The sequence below is a fragment of the Nannobrachium achirus genome (assembly GCF_963921795.1).
Source record: "Nannobrachium achirus genome assembly, chromosome: 15".
NCBI classification, from domain to species: domain Eukaryota; kingdom Metazoa; phylum Chordata; class Actinopteri; order Myctophiformes; family Myctophidae; genus Nannobrachium; species Nannobrachium achirus.
In genome coordinates this window covers 5,652,825-5,672,246 of record NC_137822.1, presented here as the reverse complement: position 1 = coordinate 5,672,246, position 19,422 = coordinate 5,652,825, and the positions used below count along the sequence as shown (strand labels likewise).

General features: G+C 41.3%; 1 protein-coding gene across 1 annotated transcript; it reads right to left on the bottom strand.

Annotated features, from left to right (window-relative positions):
• Positions 1-483: 483 nt before the first annotated feature.
• LOC308299173 (GTPase IMAP family member 7-like) lies at positions 484-9,442 on the bottom strand (the record flags this gene model as incomplete). Its single annotated transcript, XM_080742891.1, has 3 exons — positions 484-582; positions 2,209-2,996; positions 9,433-9,442. The coding sequence occupies 3 exons, from the start codon at positions 9,440-9,442 to the stop codon at positions 484-486; spliced, it is 897 nt and encodes a 298-aa protein (XP_080599017.1).
• Between the last annotated feature and the right edge of the window lie 9,980 nt (positions 9,443-19,422).

The following is a 19,422-nucleotide window of genomic DNA, read 5'->3' as shown; positions in this document are numbered from 1 at the left end:
TTTTGGCCAAGAGACACGGCAACGACAATACACCAAACAACCTTCCATTGACAATGCATTAGTACGGCGCCCCCAGTGGCCATTCTCAGACGATACGGAGAAGATGTTTCACACATATGTGTGTGGTGCGCCTCAGGCGCCGTACAGACATTTGCGTGAAACATCTTCTTTTTAAGGCATAATCGGGAACCCAGGCGTTTCAATCAGACCTTTCATTTCACATTCACAAGGTGAATTCGCGTTGAGATAAGCCCAGAGCAACCCAGCCCGCAGCCACAGCTCAAAGCAGTATCACGTATCACCAGGTTGAAAGTAATAATCACGCTTTAGTATCCGACCTAAATAAACATTATATGTGTCCAAAAGCAAGCACGGTATAACCATAGGGGTATAAATTGCAGAGTCCAATGTGTGAAGCTGAAGAACAGACCATGCAACAGACAGGGAAACAGAACAAGGAAACGCTCCGCCTCCTCCATTCCATCAATAGGGAACCCCGCGACAAAGGATTGGCCGGGGGACGTCCAAAAACCTCCCCCCTGCTCCCCCATTGGTCCGGGGGGAGGGGTTGTCAGCAGCATGCTGGTGGGGGGGGGAATTCTCACAGGCAGACTGTTTGAGGGAGGAGTCGGAATTTTGGGGATTGACGCGAGGGGGAAACGCTATTGGCTGGCGATCTGGCTATGTTTGATTTTTTGGAGCGGCCGCGCACGTGCAGAGAATGTTAAAGAGGCAGGGGCTGAAATTTCTAAAATGGCCTTTTGGTGGAAATATTGAAAATGGCAGACCTCCAAGCTCACAAAGCGTCACTTGTGTCGACAATTTTCAAACTGCCAAAGCATACAGGCTTAAGCCTGAAGTGGTTTTGCAATCAAAATCTACAAAGTAAGTTACTATAACCAAAGTTTTCAAACACAGTGGAGTCAAAAAAATATACAATATTTGCCTCCAAGATTAGTAGAGTAGAAGTAAAAGTATTTAGAATTGGAAATACTCCAGTAAAGTACACATTCTGGGTACGTATCATTACATTAACCATTATTACTTTAAACATAGATCTACAAGCTCACAGCGCGCTGCAAGCTTGTATATCAGCTATTTTTTTGAACAAGTCTTTGAATATATTGACCAGATTATGTAAATGTCTTCTAAATCCTTCTAAATCAGTGGTTCTCAAACGTATATGTATTTGTTGTTCCAGGAACCCCCCAGAAGCAAATATTTGAGTTACAAATGTTCGCTTTTAAAAAGATATATTCAAAGATTGTGTGCTACCTTTTTTCACTGACGAGAACAAAAACTAAGCTATGATGACTAAAACTGACTAAATATATTGACAATTTTGTCAACAAATAAAAAATGTTAGGGAGGGGCTAGTGGAGAAGAGAATACATACTGTAGAAAGGTATTTTTTCAGCATGCAACCAAGTGTAAAATCAGGCAAAAGGCCCCACAAGGGCCACCAAAATACATTTTATCGACAAAATCAACTAGTCTAGAATAACACTGAAACATTTGAGATGACTAAAATGTGACTAAAACTAAATTACATTTTATTCAAAAGACCATGACTAAAAATGTGTTAAAAATAAACAGTGGTCCACAGTAGACAAATGTGATTAAAACCCATCTAATTGCAAAGCCCCCACTGTGACTTTCAGGAGAAAGTCATTCCTCTTTTCCTGTGTGGCCAACGGCTACTATCATACCATGTGACAGTGTCAAAGTGAAATGTAAGATTACAACTAATTAACTAATGTGTAGCATGATGGTTTACAGGAGTAGGTAAGAGTTGAATAATGATAATATTTGTGCAATTCTGGGAAATAGCAATAATAATGGAACAAATACACAGAATAATGAGTTTTATTCATTTCAATACATTATGTGAAACATTGTGAACTAAGCAGTGATATGGAATCAGTTCCTGAGAAACATTTGCAAGACGATCAATACAAACAGAAATCCTTATTTGTCGCGTATAAATGTGTTCAAGTAGGCTACCATGATACCATGATAAAAGCAGTTCATGAGACATCTTTGAACACAAACACACACAGCACATAATTATACCGACATGTCCATTGCTGTTGCTGGTGTGGGATTACGACACTGCCCTTTATACATGACAAATCCAACTATGAGAGAAACAACTCCCAATAGGATTAATGGAACTCCTATATACAGGCCTATCCCTTCTACCATTACTGTAATGATAGCTCCGGCGATAAACAGCAGTAACCCCAGCACAAACGCAAATTTCGCACCACCTAACCTCATTCTCTTCTCATCTCGCCTCATGTTATCCTCATCTAGCCACCTTTGCCTTTCCTCCTCTTTCTCTCTCTCCTCCTCCCGTACCCTCTTCTCCTCCTCCTCCCGCAGCTTCTGCTGAGCCTCCTCGAACATCTTGTGGGTGTAGTGCTTCCCGTCGTTGTCGTCGACCATTTTCCTGATCATCTCGATGAGGTCTTTGACCTGTTGGTGGTCGTCTTTGTCGTTGTTGTTGAAGGCGAGGTACCGGCCTCCAAACTTGTTGACGATCCTCTTTATTCCCTTGCACTCCCTAATAGCCTCTTCAGGACGGTGTTGCTCTTTGCACGTGAACAGCACAATGCTGTACAGGGAGGAGTCCTCTCCAAAGTTCTCCTCGATCCATGTAACGGCATTCTGCTCCTCTTCGGTGAACCTCACCCCCAGCCTTATCACCAGCAGGAAGGCGTGAGGCCCTGGGACGGACTTCTTAACACACTCCCCTATGATTGACTTCAGGTCTTCATTGCTTATTCCTGTGTCAAACAGGCCTGGTGAATCAATGACATGCACCGTTGTCCCGTCCACTTCCCCGCTGTATTTAATACACTTTTTGGTCACAGATATTGCATTACCGCCCACTTTATAGACATTTGTTCCAAGGATTGTGTTCGCTGACGAACTCTTCCCTGTGCCAGTCTTGCCCACCAGGACTATCCTCAGCTCTTCCAGCAAAGCTGAACCTGCAAAAGTAGAGATAAAGTTAATGTAGCTGGTAGTGATAGGGGAGAGCGTGGTAAACTGAGACACCGGGTAAACCGAGACGGTAACACTTTATAATAACTATTCGTTATAAGTAGTTAATAAACTATTAATGAGTTATTAATGCCTTGTTAAGCATTTGTTAATAGTTAGTTAAGGATTATTAAGAAGGCCCTATATCCAGTTAATGGATAATTTTTACAAAACATTTATTAATGATTTATTAATGTCTTTTTCAATATTTGTTAACAGTTAAGGACTTATAAGTTATGCCTTATAAATATTTAATGTGAATAAAAGGTTAGAACCGTCTGAGCTGCTCCAGTGTCTCTCTCTACTGCAAATATTTAATGTATTATGAACAAGCTATTAGTAAATCACTTACTAATAGCTAGTTAAGTATTTGAAAAAGTAAGTGACTTTACCCCCTTTACTTATCTGGGCTGTCTCAGTTTACCCCGATGCTGGGGTAAAGTGAGACACACAAGACCACTTTTTAAAAAACAATCATATTTTCGCTGCCTTTTGACTTGAATACATTCTGATCCACATGTCCCCATGTTCAACAATAGCCTAGTAAACGACCAACTTCCGTTCTCCAGGAAATGAAATGGTTTCTGGAAGAGGGGCGGGTAATGAAATGGTTTCTGGAAGAGGGGCGGGTACGAGGCTAGTTCAACAAGGGTCCATGGCACAAACAAGTGTGAGAACTAACTGCGCTAAACAATAGATAGCAGTGCCTGTGCCATGGCATCATGACTCATGGTCAGAACATCACTGTTTTTGAGCGGTGGTCACACCGTCTCCTATACGTGGCCGTGTGTGTGGGTATGCGTCCGTCCGTGTCTGTATGTAGCCTTTGTCTGTATGTAGCCTGCAGTACCTTTTCTGACCACACATGTTAAGGGAGGGGCGCTGTTGTTCAGGCCAGGCACACTCACACAAACACTCACGCACACACACAGGCATCCTCCACCGCTCAGTTCACACAAGTGTGATTTTTTTCTTAAAGGTGATACACCATGCATTTAAAAAGTATTTATGTCATATTGTTTATGTCCCAAAAACGTTTTTCAAAAGGTTTGAGGCTAAATTACCACTCCTGAATAGAGAGCCTCTCTCATTTTTGAATAGAGACAGACGGGCTCCTACAAATTCACGCCCACAATTGAAACAGCGGCCCCGCTTCGGGTAAGGGAGAACGGTGAACTGCAAGCCAGCCCATAGAAAGTCATTGCAATTCACCCTTGGTTAGCCTAATATTAAAATAATCATACACAAACTGAAGACTATATTGATTTAAATAAAAATGTGTTTTCAAATGTATGGCCTGACCCTGATAACATATCTTCTTGTTTGCTAAATACATGATGTGAGTCACGTTTAATTTGCCACTTGAATGGGTTACCCATAATGTTAACAGAGAAGAGGGGAAACGGCAGAGAGAAAACCTGTCGCTTTTCAGTGACATCACTGTCTTTACTGCTGTGCGTTTATGAGCGCCGACTTTGAAGATCCCGACCTTTTCAACAACAGAGTGGATTCTCCAGGTTAGTATTAATCAAACTAGAATTGAATATTTCAATAATAACGTTTTGTTGCTTGTTGTTTTCTTAATGTGTTAAGCCGCAGGGGGTCCGGGGGGGTAATCTGCCTAAAATGTATGGCACAAAATGACAATGATTGTGCCTAGTGTTCACCCACCAAATGTCAGCTAACCCCTGGAAATGCACAAATGATATGTATTTGGTCCACGGAGCGGCTCCATGGCCTGCCCATCCCAAAATATTTTGTTCCAGGGACCCCCAGAAGTAAATATTTGAGTTAACAAGACTGACCTATGACTGTCTTGATCCAAGGCTAAACAAGCGAAGCTTAAACCAGCGCCCTCCAAGTTACACCACTTTTTATGTCAAGGACCCCTAAATTGACACTTATTAGCCAATGGACCACCATGAATCACTGCTGAATCACCATGCCCATGTTAGTTAAAAAAAAAAAAAAATCTCATGAGGCCCCCAGCCTGTGTGGGGCCCCAGGCGGCTGCCTATTTTGCCTGTATGGGCTGCACGGCCCTGAAACTAAGACTAGCCTACCTCCTTTATTTATTATGCACCCAAATACCCTTCATGAATTATTTTATTTCATGATGGCCCTACACTGTATTTTTTTGCAATTATTCTTGAGTTAAATTGTCCCATTAGAAATCTAATCCACATGACTGGCATAGCAGAAATAATAGAACAGAGAGAGGGGAAGAGAAGGGGAGACTTGTGGATATAATTATGCTCAGCTGCAGTTATTTTGTTACTAGTGACAAGAGGAAAACCTAAACATGCATTGCGTTCTACCTTTTCTTTGCTGACATCATTCCTGAAAATTGTGGGGCCCCCCTGCGAGGAGGGGGGTGGGGGCCCTTTTGCAAATGATGACGAAGTTATATCTGTTCAATGTTATATGAGTCATAAAAGGTTTCCTATGTAAATAAGCTGAAAAGCTTACTAGGATCTCCTTTTAGTTGACCTTGTACCAGTGAACTGTACTGTCATGAAACTGTACCTTTTCCTATGCAAACTTCTAATAAAGTCTTCAATCAATCAATCTCTCTGGAAGAAGTTGCACATGAACTCTGCTGGCGGACTGAGGCGCTCCAACACGACCACTAGCTAAATGCTGGGTGCAGTAAATGTATTTATCTGCATACAGCCCAATGAGCCCATAATATTAACAGCTACATGTTTGCTCCAAACATTCTGATGTATATTTCAGCCAAAGTGCCAGTGGTACAACATTAGTACAACAACAACAACAACAACAACAACAACAAAGAGAGAGAGAGAGAGAGGGTGGATTACCTCTCTGTGCTCTTCTTTTTTGGGAAACAAAACATATATTCCTTTCTTGGTAAGGGAAAGCTAAAGGAGTGCTCATTAACTACATTCCACACAGCTGTGTGGAGACTGGGCCAGCAGGCGGGGGAGGGGGAGAGAGAATTAGACTGGAGCAGTAGGGAGCATTTGGGTGTGTGCTGTGTGGGGGCCCCCTCTGCTGGAGGCCCCCCTGCATTGCAGGGGTTGCGTGCCCCTCCCCTACGCCACTGCACACAGTGCATGATGATACTCGTCAATTCTGCGCTTCTTTATTAACTTTACTTTATTATTATTTACTTTGCTCCATTGTTGGCTAAATGACGTTTCGTTTCGGCGTCTTTTGGGCAAATCTGAGCTGCAGTTCATCTAACGACTCTCGCCGTGGTTTCATCCACTGTGGTTTCATCCATTCTGACACATTTATCGCCTTTCCCAAACCAAAGAAGGGGGGCGAAAAAGCAACTAGCAAAGCCCACGGAAGGAGGAGCAGTTGATTCCACATGATCTGCACGCTGAGCGGGGGCGGAGCCCACTGACTTCAATAGAATACGTGGAGGCAGCCTAGAGAGCCGCCCGCGTTTATCATCAAGGGACATTTATCCACTTTCCATTCTGACGTCACTGCCAAAGTGATTTCCAGGGGGTAGGTAAAGAAGTTTTGCTTTCACAAAACGTAAAAATAACCTGCAAGACTCCGTTTGGAAGAAGCGAGATGCGATCATTTTCCAAAAATAAACAACCTAATTAAACATGAGAGACAAGCATATCTGGGTATTGAAACCCTCAAGGGATGCGTTTATGACGTATGTACCATGCGACCACCTAAACTTAAGATTTCCAATGCTTGCACTTTTGACTCACAGATGAAGTATATTAAAGTATATTGTAGGTAGTGTGTCAAGATGACAGATATGCCACTTTAAAAAGGCAAAATTAAACTCATGGGACACTTTATTAGAACACAAAAAAAATCGCGCTTTTAAGCCGTGACATCATTTTGTAGGCAGAGGAGAATCTGCCCCCAGAGCATTTTCTGTCCCTCGCTATTTTCAACAGATCCGAGACAAAAATAACGACTAAAGTATAATTCTAACACTTTCCTTTCAACAACAAAGAGAAGAAAAATGTGTAAATAGTAAAAATAGTAAAAAGATTCACGGAAACTGGGGGCAGAAATGCTCCTCTGCCTACAAAATCAACCACTGAAATTATGATATTTCACGATGCCTCTCATTGGGATTGCATTGGCAGCTGCAGTTCACCGTTCATCCTTACCCGAAGTGGGGTCGCTATCACGATAGGGCCATATTTGTAGGCGCCCGTGTGTCTCTATAGAGACACACGGGCGCCTACAAATTCACGCCCACAATTGAAACAGCGGCCCCGCTTCGGGTAAGGGAGAACGGTGAACTGCCAGCCAGCCCATAGAAAGTCATTGCAATTCAGCTGTGGTTAGCCTAATATTAAAATAATCCTACACGAACTGCAGACTATCTTGATTTGAATAAAAATATGTTTCCAGATGTATGGCCTGACTCTGACAACATATCTTCTTGTTTGCTAAATACATGATGTGTGTCACATTTAATTTGCCACTTGAATGGATTACCCATAATGTTAACAGAGAAGAGGGGAAACGGCAGACACAGAACCTGTCGCTTTTCAGTGACATCACTGTCTTTACTGCTGTGCGTTTATGAGCGCCGACTTTGAAGATCCCGACCTTTTCAACTACAGAGTGGATTCTCCAGGTTAGTATTAATCCAAAAATAACCTGCAAGACTCCGTTTGGAAAAGGCGAGATGCGATCATTTCCCAAAAATAAACAGCCTAATTATACATGAGAGACGAGCGTATCTGGGTATAGAAAACCTCAAGGGATGCGTCCATGACGTGTGTACCATGCGACCACCTAAACTTAAGATTTCCAATGCTAGCACTTTTGACTCACAGATGAAGTATATTAAAGTATATTGTAGGTAGTGTATCAAGATGACAGATATGCCACTTTAAAAAGGCAAAATTAAACTCATGGGACACTTTATTAGAACACAAAAGAAATCGCTAATGCCTCAGTAGTCAACCACTGAAATTATGATATTTCACGATGCCTCTCATTGGGATTGCATTGGCAGCTGCAGTTCACCGTTCATCCTTACCCGAAGTCGGGTCGCTATCACAATAGGGCGGCCATATTTGTAGGCGCCCGTGTGTCTCTATGGCTCTCAGAGCATTTCAGATGCAGTACCACCTTTGGCCTGAACTGCGCCACCCCCCCCCCCCCCCCCCCCCCCCAAAATCTTTTTGAAAAAAAAAATGTTTTTTTGAAAAAAAATTTTTTTAAAAAACGGCCGATGATGACGTCACAATCGGCAGCAAATCTGGACAGCCTGTTTTAAGAACCCGTGGGATACTTTTAACCTTTGCCTTCTCAAAACCAGAGAAAGACACAACGGTCAGAAATGGGACTTTGTGAGGATAGAAGGTGCTAGTGGGACCCCAAAAAAAGGTTTTAAAATAGGAACAGTGAAATTTCATGGTGTATCACCTTTAAAGTAAAGCCCTGCTTCGTCATACATGGCTGTCACACAAGACTAGTGAAAATAGCCGATCTACAAGCACACAACGCCACACAGTGTGAGGCGTTGTGTGCTTGTAGATCTGCTATTTTCACTACTCTAAATCATTTTAAAAATGATAAATACAAAACAAACGGTTTTGGACATACAAGGTTTCAATTAAATTAAATTAAATTTTAAAAGTGTCAAATCAACAAGTTATCTAAAGGCACTTTACATACAGAGCAGAGACCCGAGCAGAGACCTCATGGTAGAAGACAACACGACGTAGTATCATGCAGCAGCTAATGATGGAATCATTGCTGTCAGACAGAAATTATAACTTTTCATAAATTAATGCCCTATTGATCATATTATGCAGTGTTACACAAAAGGATCAAAAGTACCTACTCTCAGGGGCGTCACACCAAATTCTGGGCCCTGGGTACAAGGATTCACTGTACCCTAACCCCCCATGAATGTTAACTATTGAAAAATAGCAGATATACAAGCTCACAGCACGGCACCGAGTGCCGCGCTGCGAGCTTGTAGATCTGCTATTTTTGAAAAATCGTGAAAATGTGTGCCAAGAAACCTATGTTTCCATGTCAGTGATGCTCAAACTTTTTCATGTGAAGGACCCCCCATCTCAAAATATTTAGTTCCAGGGAACCCCCCGCCCCCCCCCCCCAGAAGCAAAATTTGAGTTACAAATGTTCACTTAAAGAATACATATATTCAAAGATTTGCGCACATTTTCACGAGTGCCGCGCTGTGAGCTTGTATATCTGCTATTTTTCAATAGCTAAAGTTACTAGGGCCCCTCCACCTTGGGCCCTGGTAACTCAGTCCCACTTTCCTTCCCCTTGTGACGCCCCTGCCTACTCTTATCTGCTACTTTGGATATTGTTTTTATTTGAATCCTGGAAAGTAACATATGAGGCTTCCACCTGCCAGAGATGATAATATACTTTGATGTATTGTCTTACCTTCAGCCATGTTTTGCTCACAGAATTACAGTCTTCATGCACAACGATCATCCAAAAAAGATAACTGAATGAAAAATATTACAAAAAGAGTGTAGTGTAGTGGTAAAAAAATTATAAAAAAACAAATACAAATAAAATAAAAAAAGATAATGAGTACAACTACTGTAGCAACCACTTCAGTTAGCTAACTGAGGAGCAATTCCTTTACAAGAAGGGCATTAGCAGCTGCCCCTTTTTGTCTATTTTTCCTACACCATGCATTTAAAAATAATTAATATAATATTGTCTCTTTCCCAAAAACGTTTTTCAAAAGGTTTGAGGCTATTACCACTACTGAATACAGAGCCCCTGTCATTTCTGCCTGACTTTCAGAGCATTTTCAGCTGCAGTAGGCCTATATAACTTGTCCTGCCTCTCCCAGGTCCTCCCCTTCTCCTTCTCAGGCCTGCCCAACCCCTACTCAGCACAGCACACAGCACAGCAGTAGCAGCCCGTTCTGACTCTGAGACCTGCTTACATAGATCTGCCCATAAACTGAGAAAGACACAATTAGTCAGGTTCACTATGTATTTTTGTTGGATTTCTTTGGGGATTAGTAAAACTATACATTTTTGTAATCTTCAGAGCATGGGGAATCCAAAAATCTTTGTTGCCATTTGCACAGACACCTGCAAAGCCACCACTTTGGATGTTCAAAATGGCTGACATTAAGTACATAATTTGTGCTATCTTAGCTTCTAGACAACCTAGAAACTTAATTAAACATGCCAATCCTATGTTTTCTGGGTCAAGGAATCAAATTAGTAAATGATGGGTGTAAAATGTTCCGGACCCCCACCCCCTTTCTGAGGGTTATCTATTTTGGGACCTCCAAGAAACGTATGTGAGCCAGTTAATGTCCGATTTTCATAATATTAGATGTTTTGTAGGTTTCTGAGTTCATTTATTACACTTTTAAAACCAGAATAACCTTTCCGCGACCCCCCAGACAGACCTTTGAGCCTATCTCAGTAATCGCTCTGCTCCAGAACAATGTTAAATTAGATCATAATTGAAGCATAAAAGTTGTTGTAGCTGGGCTCTGAAAACAAAAATGAGTAGCAGCAAATACCAGGGGTCTTCCATGGGGGGTCCGGAGACCGGGACCCCTGGGGGGTCCTCAGAGTTACTACAGGGGGCCTGCCAAATATTTTTTACATATGAAACTTTGAATGTTTTTATAGTATTCTCATTATTATTTATAACATATAACATATTTGATTTGTATTAGACAGTTAGGGTTGACAGCTGTTACTGCAGGGATTGCAATAAACCCTCAAACCCCCCAAACCCTCACCCTATCCTCTTAAAGAGCCCATAACCCAGTACGCAAATAGCGTCATCTTGGATATCGCGCAATGCATTTTGGGTATGCGCAAAGGTCTCTGGGATGATTTGGGTCCATGCGCTATTGCGCACCTCAGCCGGTGTGGGTACAGCTGGAGGATGACGGACGCACAAGACCAATTTGATAATTTCACCGTTCCACAATTAAGAAGTATTTATTAGACCGTGAATCTGCAACCTAAGGCTACACCAATAGAATATGCTGCAGAAATAGAGAACCAGAGGAGGTCCAAACTAGTTTTAGACGGGGGCATAATTTGTCTACCCGATCCTGGCTGATACCCTACAAAACGGCTGGGAAGACAGCCCATCAAGCTATCCACAGTCGTTACAAAATACTGTAGAAACGTACTTTGACAAAAGTAAGTCTATTAATAAGAATCATATCAAGTTTGCTGCAATAAGGCATCTCTTTCAATATTTCAAAACATATCACACAGGGTCTGGGTAGACCACAGTCACACACAGGCCTCATATATATATATATAGACCTATATATATATATATATATATATATATATATATATATATGTATGTGTGTATATAAAATATATATGTATATATATATATATATATATATATATATATATATATATATATATATATATATATATGTGTGTGTGTGTGTGTGTATGGGTGGGTGACGTGACGTAACGTTTTCGCTGTCCTCGGTGTCAAACATGTATAAATAAAAAATATATTTGTCAAAAACCTTCTGAATATTGTGCAGGACATTAAGCTTTATGTGAACTTACTCAAGATTAAAACATTTCATTCCTCATTTCTTCAGAATCTTCAACCAAACATGGCAAAACTCATATGGTGTGACTGTCCTGACCTTGTTTCTCAAAGTGGGAACTTGAATAAAACTAAGAAAAAGAATTGCTAAAAATCATTTGAAAATGAATTTAGGCTAAAAAACATGTCTATTTTGAGCCTATATCTTTTCAAAGTCAAAGCATAATGTTTTCAGTCATTTCTGATCAAAAACATTTTGTCCCCCAACCCAAAATCATTTGGTGTGACACTAGTTTGGAAAAATTAAACAGGCAATTATTTGGACACCTATTGGCTAGAGAGGTCCTTCTTCTGTAAGGCTATTCAGCACTCCCAGCACAACTGCAAGACAGGTGTCTGAGGTGAGTTATGATTTTAACATTTTCATGAAATGCCATCTTGTTGAAACGTTGACAAACTCACCATTCTGGATGTCTTTTGGTGTGACACCTTTTCTTTAAAAAAAGCTTAAGTTATTTGAAGTTTTGGTCATATTTCCATGTAGATCTAGGCTGCTTTGTTATAGCTAGCATGCTGTTAGCATGCTAATGTGTACATAGTAGCCTCAAGGTAAACCTAAATGGAGAAAACAGTAATATGGTGTGACACTTAATCATATGGTGTGACATGTCTGCTTGTCACACCATATGACTTGACTGTCACACCATATGATTTATACTGTAGTTAACTACAGATATAACAACAAATAACAAAGTTCCATGTTTCTTTTGTACATTTAAACATTTGTTTTAAACATTTTTACATAAAATGTAATTTAGCTTCATTCAGTGATACTTCAAATTCATCAGACAGAGCAGAAACCCCTTCACAGCAACCTTAACATATTGTTTCAATCTAAACAATATTTTCTCTTTGTCTTAAACTATACATTCCATTTTCTTTTGTCAGCTGGAAAATGACAAGTGCTGAGAGAACGAGAAAGTACAGGGAGAAACTAAACAATGACCCAGCAAGGAGAGAGGAGCCAAAGGGGCGAGACTGCATTTTCTACGAAGAGCAGGAGGTTGTCTGTGGCATAGCAGAACCGCAACAAGGCAGCCGGTTTGCTACCCTCACCAAATACGACTGGCTGATGTACAATACAGTCTAAATGTATAATCTAATCTGATCTAATACTTTTGTACTTTCACTCACTGGACTGGACAGTGGACAGTGTTAAGGTAGGACCCGAGACAAAACTAGCGAAAATAGCTGATCTACAAGCTCTCAACACGTTGTGCTGCGAGAGCTTGTAGATCAGCTATTTTCGGAGTTGCGCAACCCAGCACTCTTTAGCTAGTGGAGATGTGGTGTAATGTCATGATTCCTAATTACATTTGTTCAACACAAAATGCTGTGTTCAAGTTCAGGAGACTTCGGAAAAAAGCAATTTACCTGAATGCTGAGTTCTGTTTCCACTAATTGGTGTTAATAAAATGTTGCCTTCAATGCCTTGGCTCCAAGTGTGGCTATGCGCCTTATTGTCCCTTTAGGATCCTTCTGCCGTGGGCCGGCAGAAGACTTAGGTGTGCGTAGCATTCCTGTGCACATCCTCATCATCCATCTACTACTACAATTCTTTCTTATCCCATGTTAAAGCCCTACAATAATATCCTGTTCAGAAATATTAAGGCCATGTTATCCTGGGTAATTGTTTAATCAATCAGTAAAGTTCAGTACTCACTAATAGGTAGGTTAAAACACAGTTTGCTTTGACACATGAAGATATGATCATACGGTGTGACACTAAATCATTTGGTGTGACATTCCAAATAGTGAGAAATCATACCTTTATTAATGATTAAACCAAAAAAATGTTTATGGATTACATAGAGAATATTATCAGGAAGAGTCACAAATATTTGTGTAATTTTAGAGAAAGTTTTGACAGAATACATTTAAAATATGTTGTAAGATCATGAACATGGGCCTCACACAGAGTGTCGATTATGAAACAAATATACAGATATAATTAATTTTCAAAAAACTATAGTGGATCACTGGTTAGTTATGATAAAGGACTTTGATAAAGTGAGTAACTTAAGAAAGATGTACTCCATTTTCATTTTATGAACAATTATTTTCATGTCACACCATATGACGATTTTAGGCACAAGTACAACAAACTGCTGAATAAAGTCTGATTCCAATAAAATATCTAAAAACAAAATGTATTTCCATAAGGTTGAGAGTGAGTAGAACAAAAGTAAATAACTTTTATGCCTGCAATTTAAAGTTTTTTTAAAAACACATTTTTTGGGGCGTCACGTCACTGACCCGTATATATATATATATATATATATATATATATATATCATTATTTTATCCCTCTGTCATGTATGAATTAACTTTGATCATCACCAACTAAAGTTTTATTCTCCAATAGAAAACCGTGCAATTGGCATTTTAACGGGTGGTGCAGAGGCTTTGAGGGATGGAAAGTCCCTTCACATCTCAGGCCATGTCCATAGTGTTCAATACCATGGCATTGGTGAAAATGTGCCCTATTGTCTGCTGAGGGCCACTGTCATAAGGGAAACCAGCCTCTCTCTGCCACCCTATATACTTCATTGCGCAACGGTGTTCCTCGTCAAGAGTAGCTGATATACAAACTCACATCGCGTCACCAATGCAACCCTTCTGAGCTTGGAGGTCTGCGGCTCTGCGCGCGACACCGTCGCAGGACGGAGCATAATTAGGCTTCATGGACTGCAGCTGGGCGAGCAGTAGACGCTCTGGTGATCCAGTGGATCGGGTGGGTGATCATGAGGAGCGCTCCCTCTGTTCTGATGACGGTGAATAGAGGTGGGGTTTGAAGGACAACTGTTTTGAATCGCTATTATTGTTCACAATCAACAGAAACTAAGGATTATATATTTCAAGAGTGAGAATTTACAGTAAAAATCCTAAGCATTCTTCATCCACACTGGGAGAAAAACGGCATCTGAAAGTTTGATGGAATGCATTTTTAAACACGAGTGCCATCCATTGCATCCTATGAACGGTGGGGTTCATTTGGTGCCGACCGGCGTGCGCATACTGGTTTATATCAATGTGACGTGGACCATTAAGGCATCTATAGATGTTGGTTGATTGTCCACAAGTCAAAGGCATTGCTAGTGGATGCCTTCTGCTCCTGTCCTGCAGGGTATATTGGCTTTGCTTATTTAATTTAAATATGCTACTACAAGTTTGCCAAAGACCAGTTTCAAAGTATTGTGACCAAGTCACTCATTCATTCATACTCTGTCCTTTCAAAATACAAGGTTACGTGGCTCATGTAAGCACGTTGCATCCCTTTGCCATACGGTCATCGAGAAAGTGGCACGAGGAGAAAATAAAACGGTGACTCAACAGAGACAAAGTTGGCATGCACCATCCAAGAAGCTGCACGATGCGGAGTTCCTTGAAAACATCCATATTCAGAAAGTTCAAGGTGATGATTTGTGTACAGTAATAATTTAACTGATCAGTTATTTTGTGTAGCTGGCTGACATTTTCTTTATTCTGTTGCATTTTGTTATTCCCTTCTTAGAATGTGATACAACATTTTACAAAAATAACTTTATAGGCTAACAATAACAAAATCCATTTCATATTACAGTCCACTAAGCCCACAGCTGTCCATGTTTTACTCTCCAGCATCTGTTAAGCCTCTAGCCTCAATTCACATAAGCCTGCCAAATCATATAAGATCAGTTTTTAATTTGACATTTCAGGAAACTGTGTCATTGAGAAGACCGTGTGTCGGTCTCGGAGGTTTAAGTTTGACCCCCGTGCACTACCTCACAGAGCCAAAAGATCCATCCACGACATGGACCTAGAGGGGCTCAGGCAGGCGACAAATGGAACTGCTGGGATTCTCTGTTACCATCCAGCTTCCCCTGATCCAGCACATGCATCACCTGATTTAAGAGACTGTGGTGTAGTACAGTGGGAGGAGGCTATGGAAGAAGACCCACTACAGCAAGTGAAAGCTGCTCTGCCTCCCACTCTCAAAGCCCTTGCAGCAACACACTGCTCTTCTGCAGATCAATTCTTTGATGCAGCTGTACAACCCCTGGACCAGCATGTTGTTCTAGCTCTGTCTCAGTACACAACAGACCAGGCAAATTCAGATGAATGGCGTGAGTACAGAGTTGGGTGTGTTACAGCCAGCAAAGCACATTCTGTGTTTAAAAAGGTGAAGCATGATGAGGTTAGCAGCAAGAACACAGCTTTACTAAAAGAAATAATGAACTATTTGCCACCAGCTCATTCACCAGCTATCCATTGGGGCAATTATAATGAGAGGTATGCTGTGCACAACTTTGAGAAGCTGAACCGGCGTAAGCACAAGGGTATGAAAATAGTCCCTTGTGGACTTATTCTGTATGACCAGCTGCCAATAATAGCAGCATCACCAGATGGACTTGTAACCTGCAAGTGTTGTGGCACTCGTCCCCTTGAGGTGAAAAACCCCTTCAAGCATCGAGCTCTCAGTATCCCAAAGTTGGCTGAGCAACCTGATTCCTGCCTTCAGATTACACCAACAGGTAATGGTCTAGTGCTATTGTGTTCTACTATAGAGTAACTGATCATTGAATTGAGAATTTCCACACAAAGAATTAATTTATTATGTGTAGACTGTGACTAATTGTCATTGTCAATGTCAAATGAGGTTCATACAGTATAAGAATATACAGTATGTATATGCAGCACACACACACACACACACACACACACACACACACACACACACACACACACACACACACACACACACACACACACACACACACATATATATAAATATATTTTGCTTTTCCATATTACCAACAGGTGAAACACAGTTGAAGGCAACACATCCCTACTACTTTCAAGTGCAAATGCAGCTGCTGGTGACCCATGCTGATGTTGGCTTCTTCTTTCTCAAAACTGCTTCCCCTTACAACCAATTTCACACAGAAGAAATCTGCTTTGACCCCAATCTTGTTGAGGAGATCATTGAAAAGTCAACCATTTTCTTCCGGTCTGTGATCCAACCAGAGTTACTGGGGGGGATGTTGAAGAGCTCAATGGAGAAAGATGTGCAAAGAGGGGCGGTGGCAGTTTCCTCTGGTCCAGAGGTGCTCCAAAGTGCCACAAGTGATGAACCGCCACCATCCAGTGCAGTAAATGAGCTTGCACCCATCTCATCAGCTGTGGAGTTTCCTTGTGTTGTCTGCACAAAGGAATGTGTGGATAACCCACACACATTTGAAGACATGAGTATTGTGTGTTACTCTTGTAAAGAGTGGTCACATTGGCCATGTTTAGAGTTAAGTGGTAATGAGGCCTTCCTCCAAAATAATGTGACAAATTGGGTTTGTGCAAAATGTGCCCAAGGGTAGTGTGTTGTAGACCAGGGGTCTTCAACGTTTTTAGGCCAAGGACCCCTTAGTTGAGAGAGAGATGAAGCAGGGACCCCCACAACCTGTTCATAGATTCCCTATAGTTTCATTGTTTGACAGCGCAATCGTCAGTGTATTTTGGATTCATGTCAATTTATGTTTTCAGATATTTAACCACTTGAACCGTCAATACCTAAACTTGACCTTTCACTCTGCTCTTTTGAGAGCTTGTAGATCTGCTATTTTTGGCTACAGTTCTCATGATATATGGACACTAGGGTTCAAGTTGTTAATATAAAAAGGATTGGAAGATTTGGAGGACCCACTGTAGGGACTCTGAGGACCCCTTAGGGGTCCTGGACCCCCTGTTGAAGACCCCTGTTGTAGACTGTAAATGCAGTGCACTGAAATATACAGCTTAAATATTCCTCCAGTCTCTGTAATGCGCATGTTCAGTGCACTGAAATGACAGAGATATAAAAAAAGAAAAAAACAGTACACTTGAAATACCTGTTTTGTTAAAGCTGTACTGTGGAAGCTGCTCAACTAGTGGTCAGTAGCGGTATTGCTTTTTTCGGCCGGAGTCGCCGCGACCGCGGCCGTCGCGAGCACCTCCGCCTCGCCGATACGATTCCGTAGAGCCGTCTCCCGTTTAGACCAGGATTGAGGGAGTAGCAAGCAAGATTCCTTCACCAATGTAAACACAGTTGCTGAGGGAAGCTACTTCCTTTAGAGACAGCAAGACTCGCTGTGATTGGCCGGTGTTGTATGATCGGCACTGTGATTGGCCGGTAGTGTATCATGTGGGAGATGACATCATTTTGCCGGGAAATTCTCCCCCCCTCACAACTCATAGAAAACATATAAAGAGAAGGCTTCAGAAGCTGAAAATAACAGAGTGGGTGTTCTAAAACTTTAGCGATTTAACAGTTAGGACAATTTTAAGATTTGTTTTATAAAAAAAGTTACATGGTATAACTTTAACTTTATTTTGCATTACATATGCACAACTTGAGTTAATTTAGTTTACAATTAATGTTTGCACTGGATCTGTTGCACTAAAGTTCTTTCTATGCCAATATGTCAGTGACATTTCAGTGGAATTACAGTATTGAATAAACATATGTGAAAAACAAAAATAGTACACTTAAAATTGATTTTACATTACATATTTATAATGACATGTGTGTTATGTTTTGGTCTAGAATACATTTTACACTGCACCTTTTGCACTACTGTTTATGTCAGTGACATTTCAGTGGAATTATGGGTGGCTGTAAGTTGACAAGAGCTGCCACAACTACTACAATGTCATCAAAAATGTCAAACATGTGTAATGGGAGTTCAGATTTCATTATGTCAAAATCCTTAATCCTGCCAATAACACGTTCAATGTGAATTCGAGCATTAGCAACTTGCTTGGTTCGTCTATCATCAGCATCTGAAAACTGCTTTTTGGATTTTAAAGGTCCTACACCATGCATTTAAAAATAATTTATATAACACTGTTTGTGTCCCAAAAACGTTTTTGAAAAGGTTTGAGGCTAAATTACCACTCCTGAATACAGAGCCCCTGTCATTTCTGCCTGGCTTTCAGAGCATTTTCAGCTGCAGTACCACCTTGTCCTGAGTGGGAGGACTGCGCTATTGAGCCAGTTTTGGCCCCACACTCCTCCCCACCTCCTGCTCAGCAGGCCTGCCCACCCCTCCCCAACCCTCTCCCAGCTCCTCCTGCCTCCTTCTCAGGCCTGCCCACCCCTCCCCAACCCTCTCCCAGCTCCTCCTGCCTCCTTCTCAGGCCTTGTGACATCACAAATCTGACATTTCACAATCAGGACCGTTCTGAGACATGCTAACATAGATCTGCCCATAAACTGAGAAAGACACAATGGTCAGACATAGGACTTTGTGAGGATAGAAGTTGCTGGTGGGACACCAAGAAAATACATAAAAATTGGAAAAATGAAAATTCATGGTGTAGTCCCTTTAAGAATGGAGGGATTACAAGGGTCACTCCTTTGTCAAGAAGTAGTTCTTGGATATTGAACCCTCTGTCTGCCAGCAAGTGATCACCTCTTTCCAATAAGTCAATGATGCCTGACCTTTTAACTATTTCCTTGTCACTCATGCATCCCCCTGCAGATTTTGACACAAATGAAACAGTTCCTGCTGGACTACATGCTACCAAAATTTTAGCAGTAGGTCTTCCCTTGTATTGAGAATATATCTGGCTATTGGCTTTTGCCAGTGAAGGCCTCTGTATGGGTACCTCAGTGCAGTCTATGATGGCCCGCACATACTTGTACTTTTTGAAGCATTCAGGATAGTACAGGTGAATCTCCTCTTGTCGAGGCCAATATATAAGTGGTTCTAATTCTCTTGAGAGCAGAGGCACCCATGTAGATATGATTTGAGATACAACACTGGTGCAGATTCCGAAAAGATAGGCAAGGAA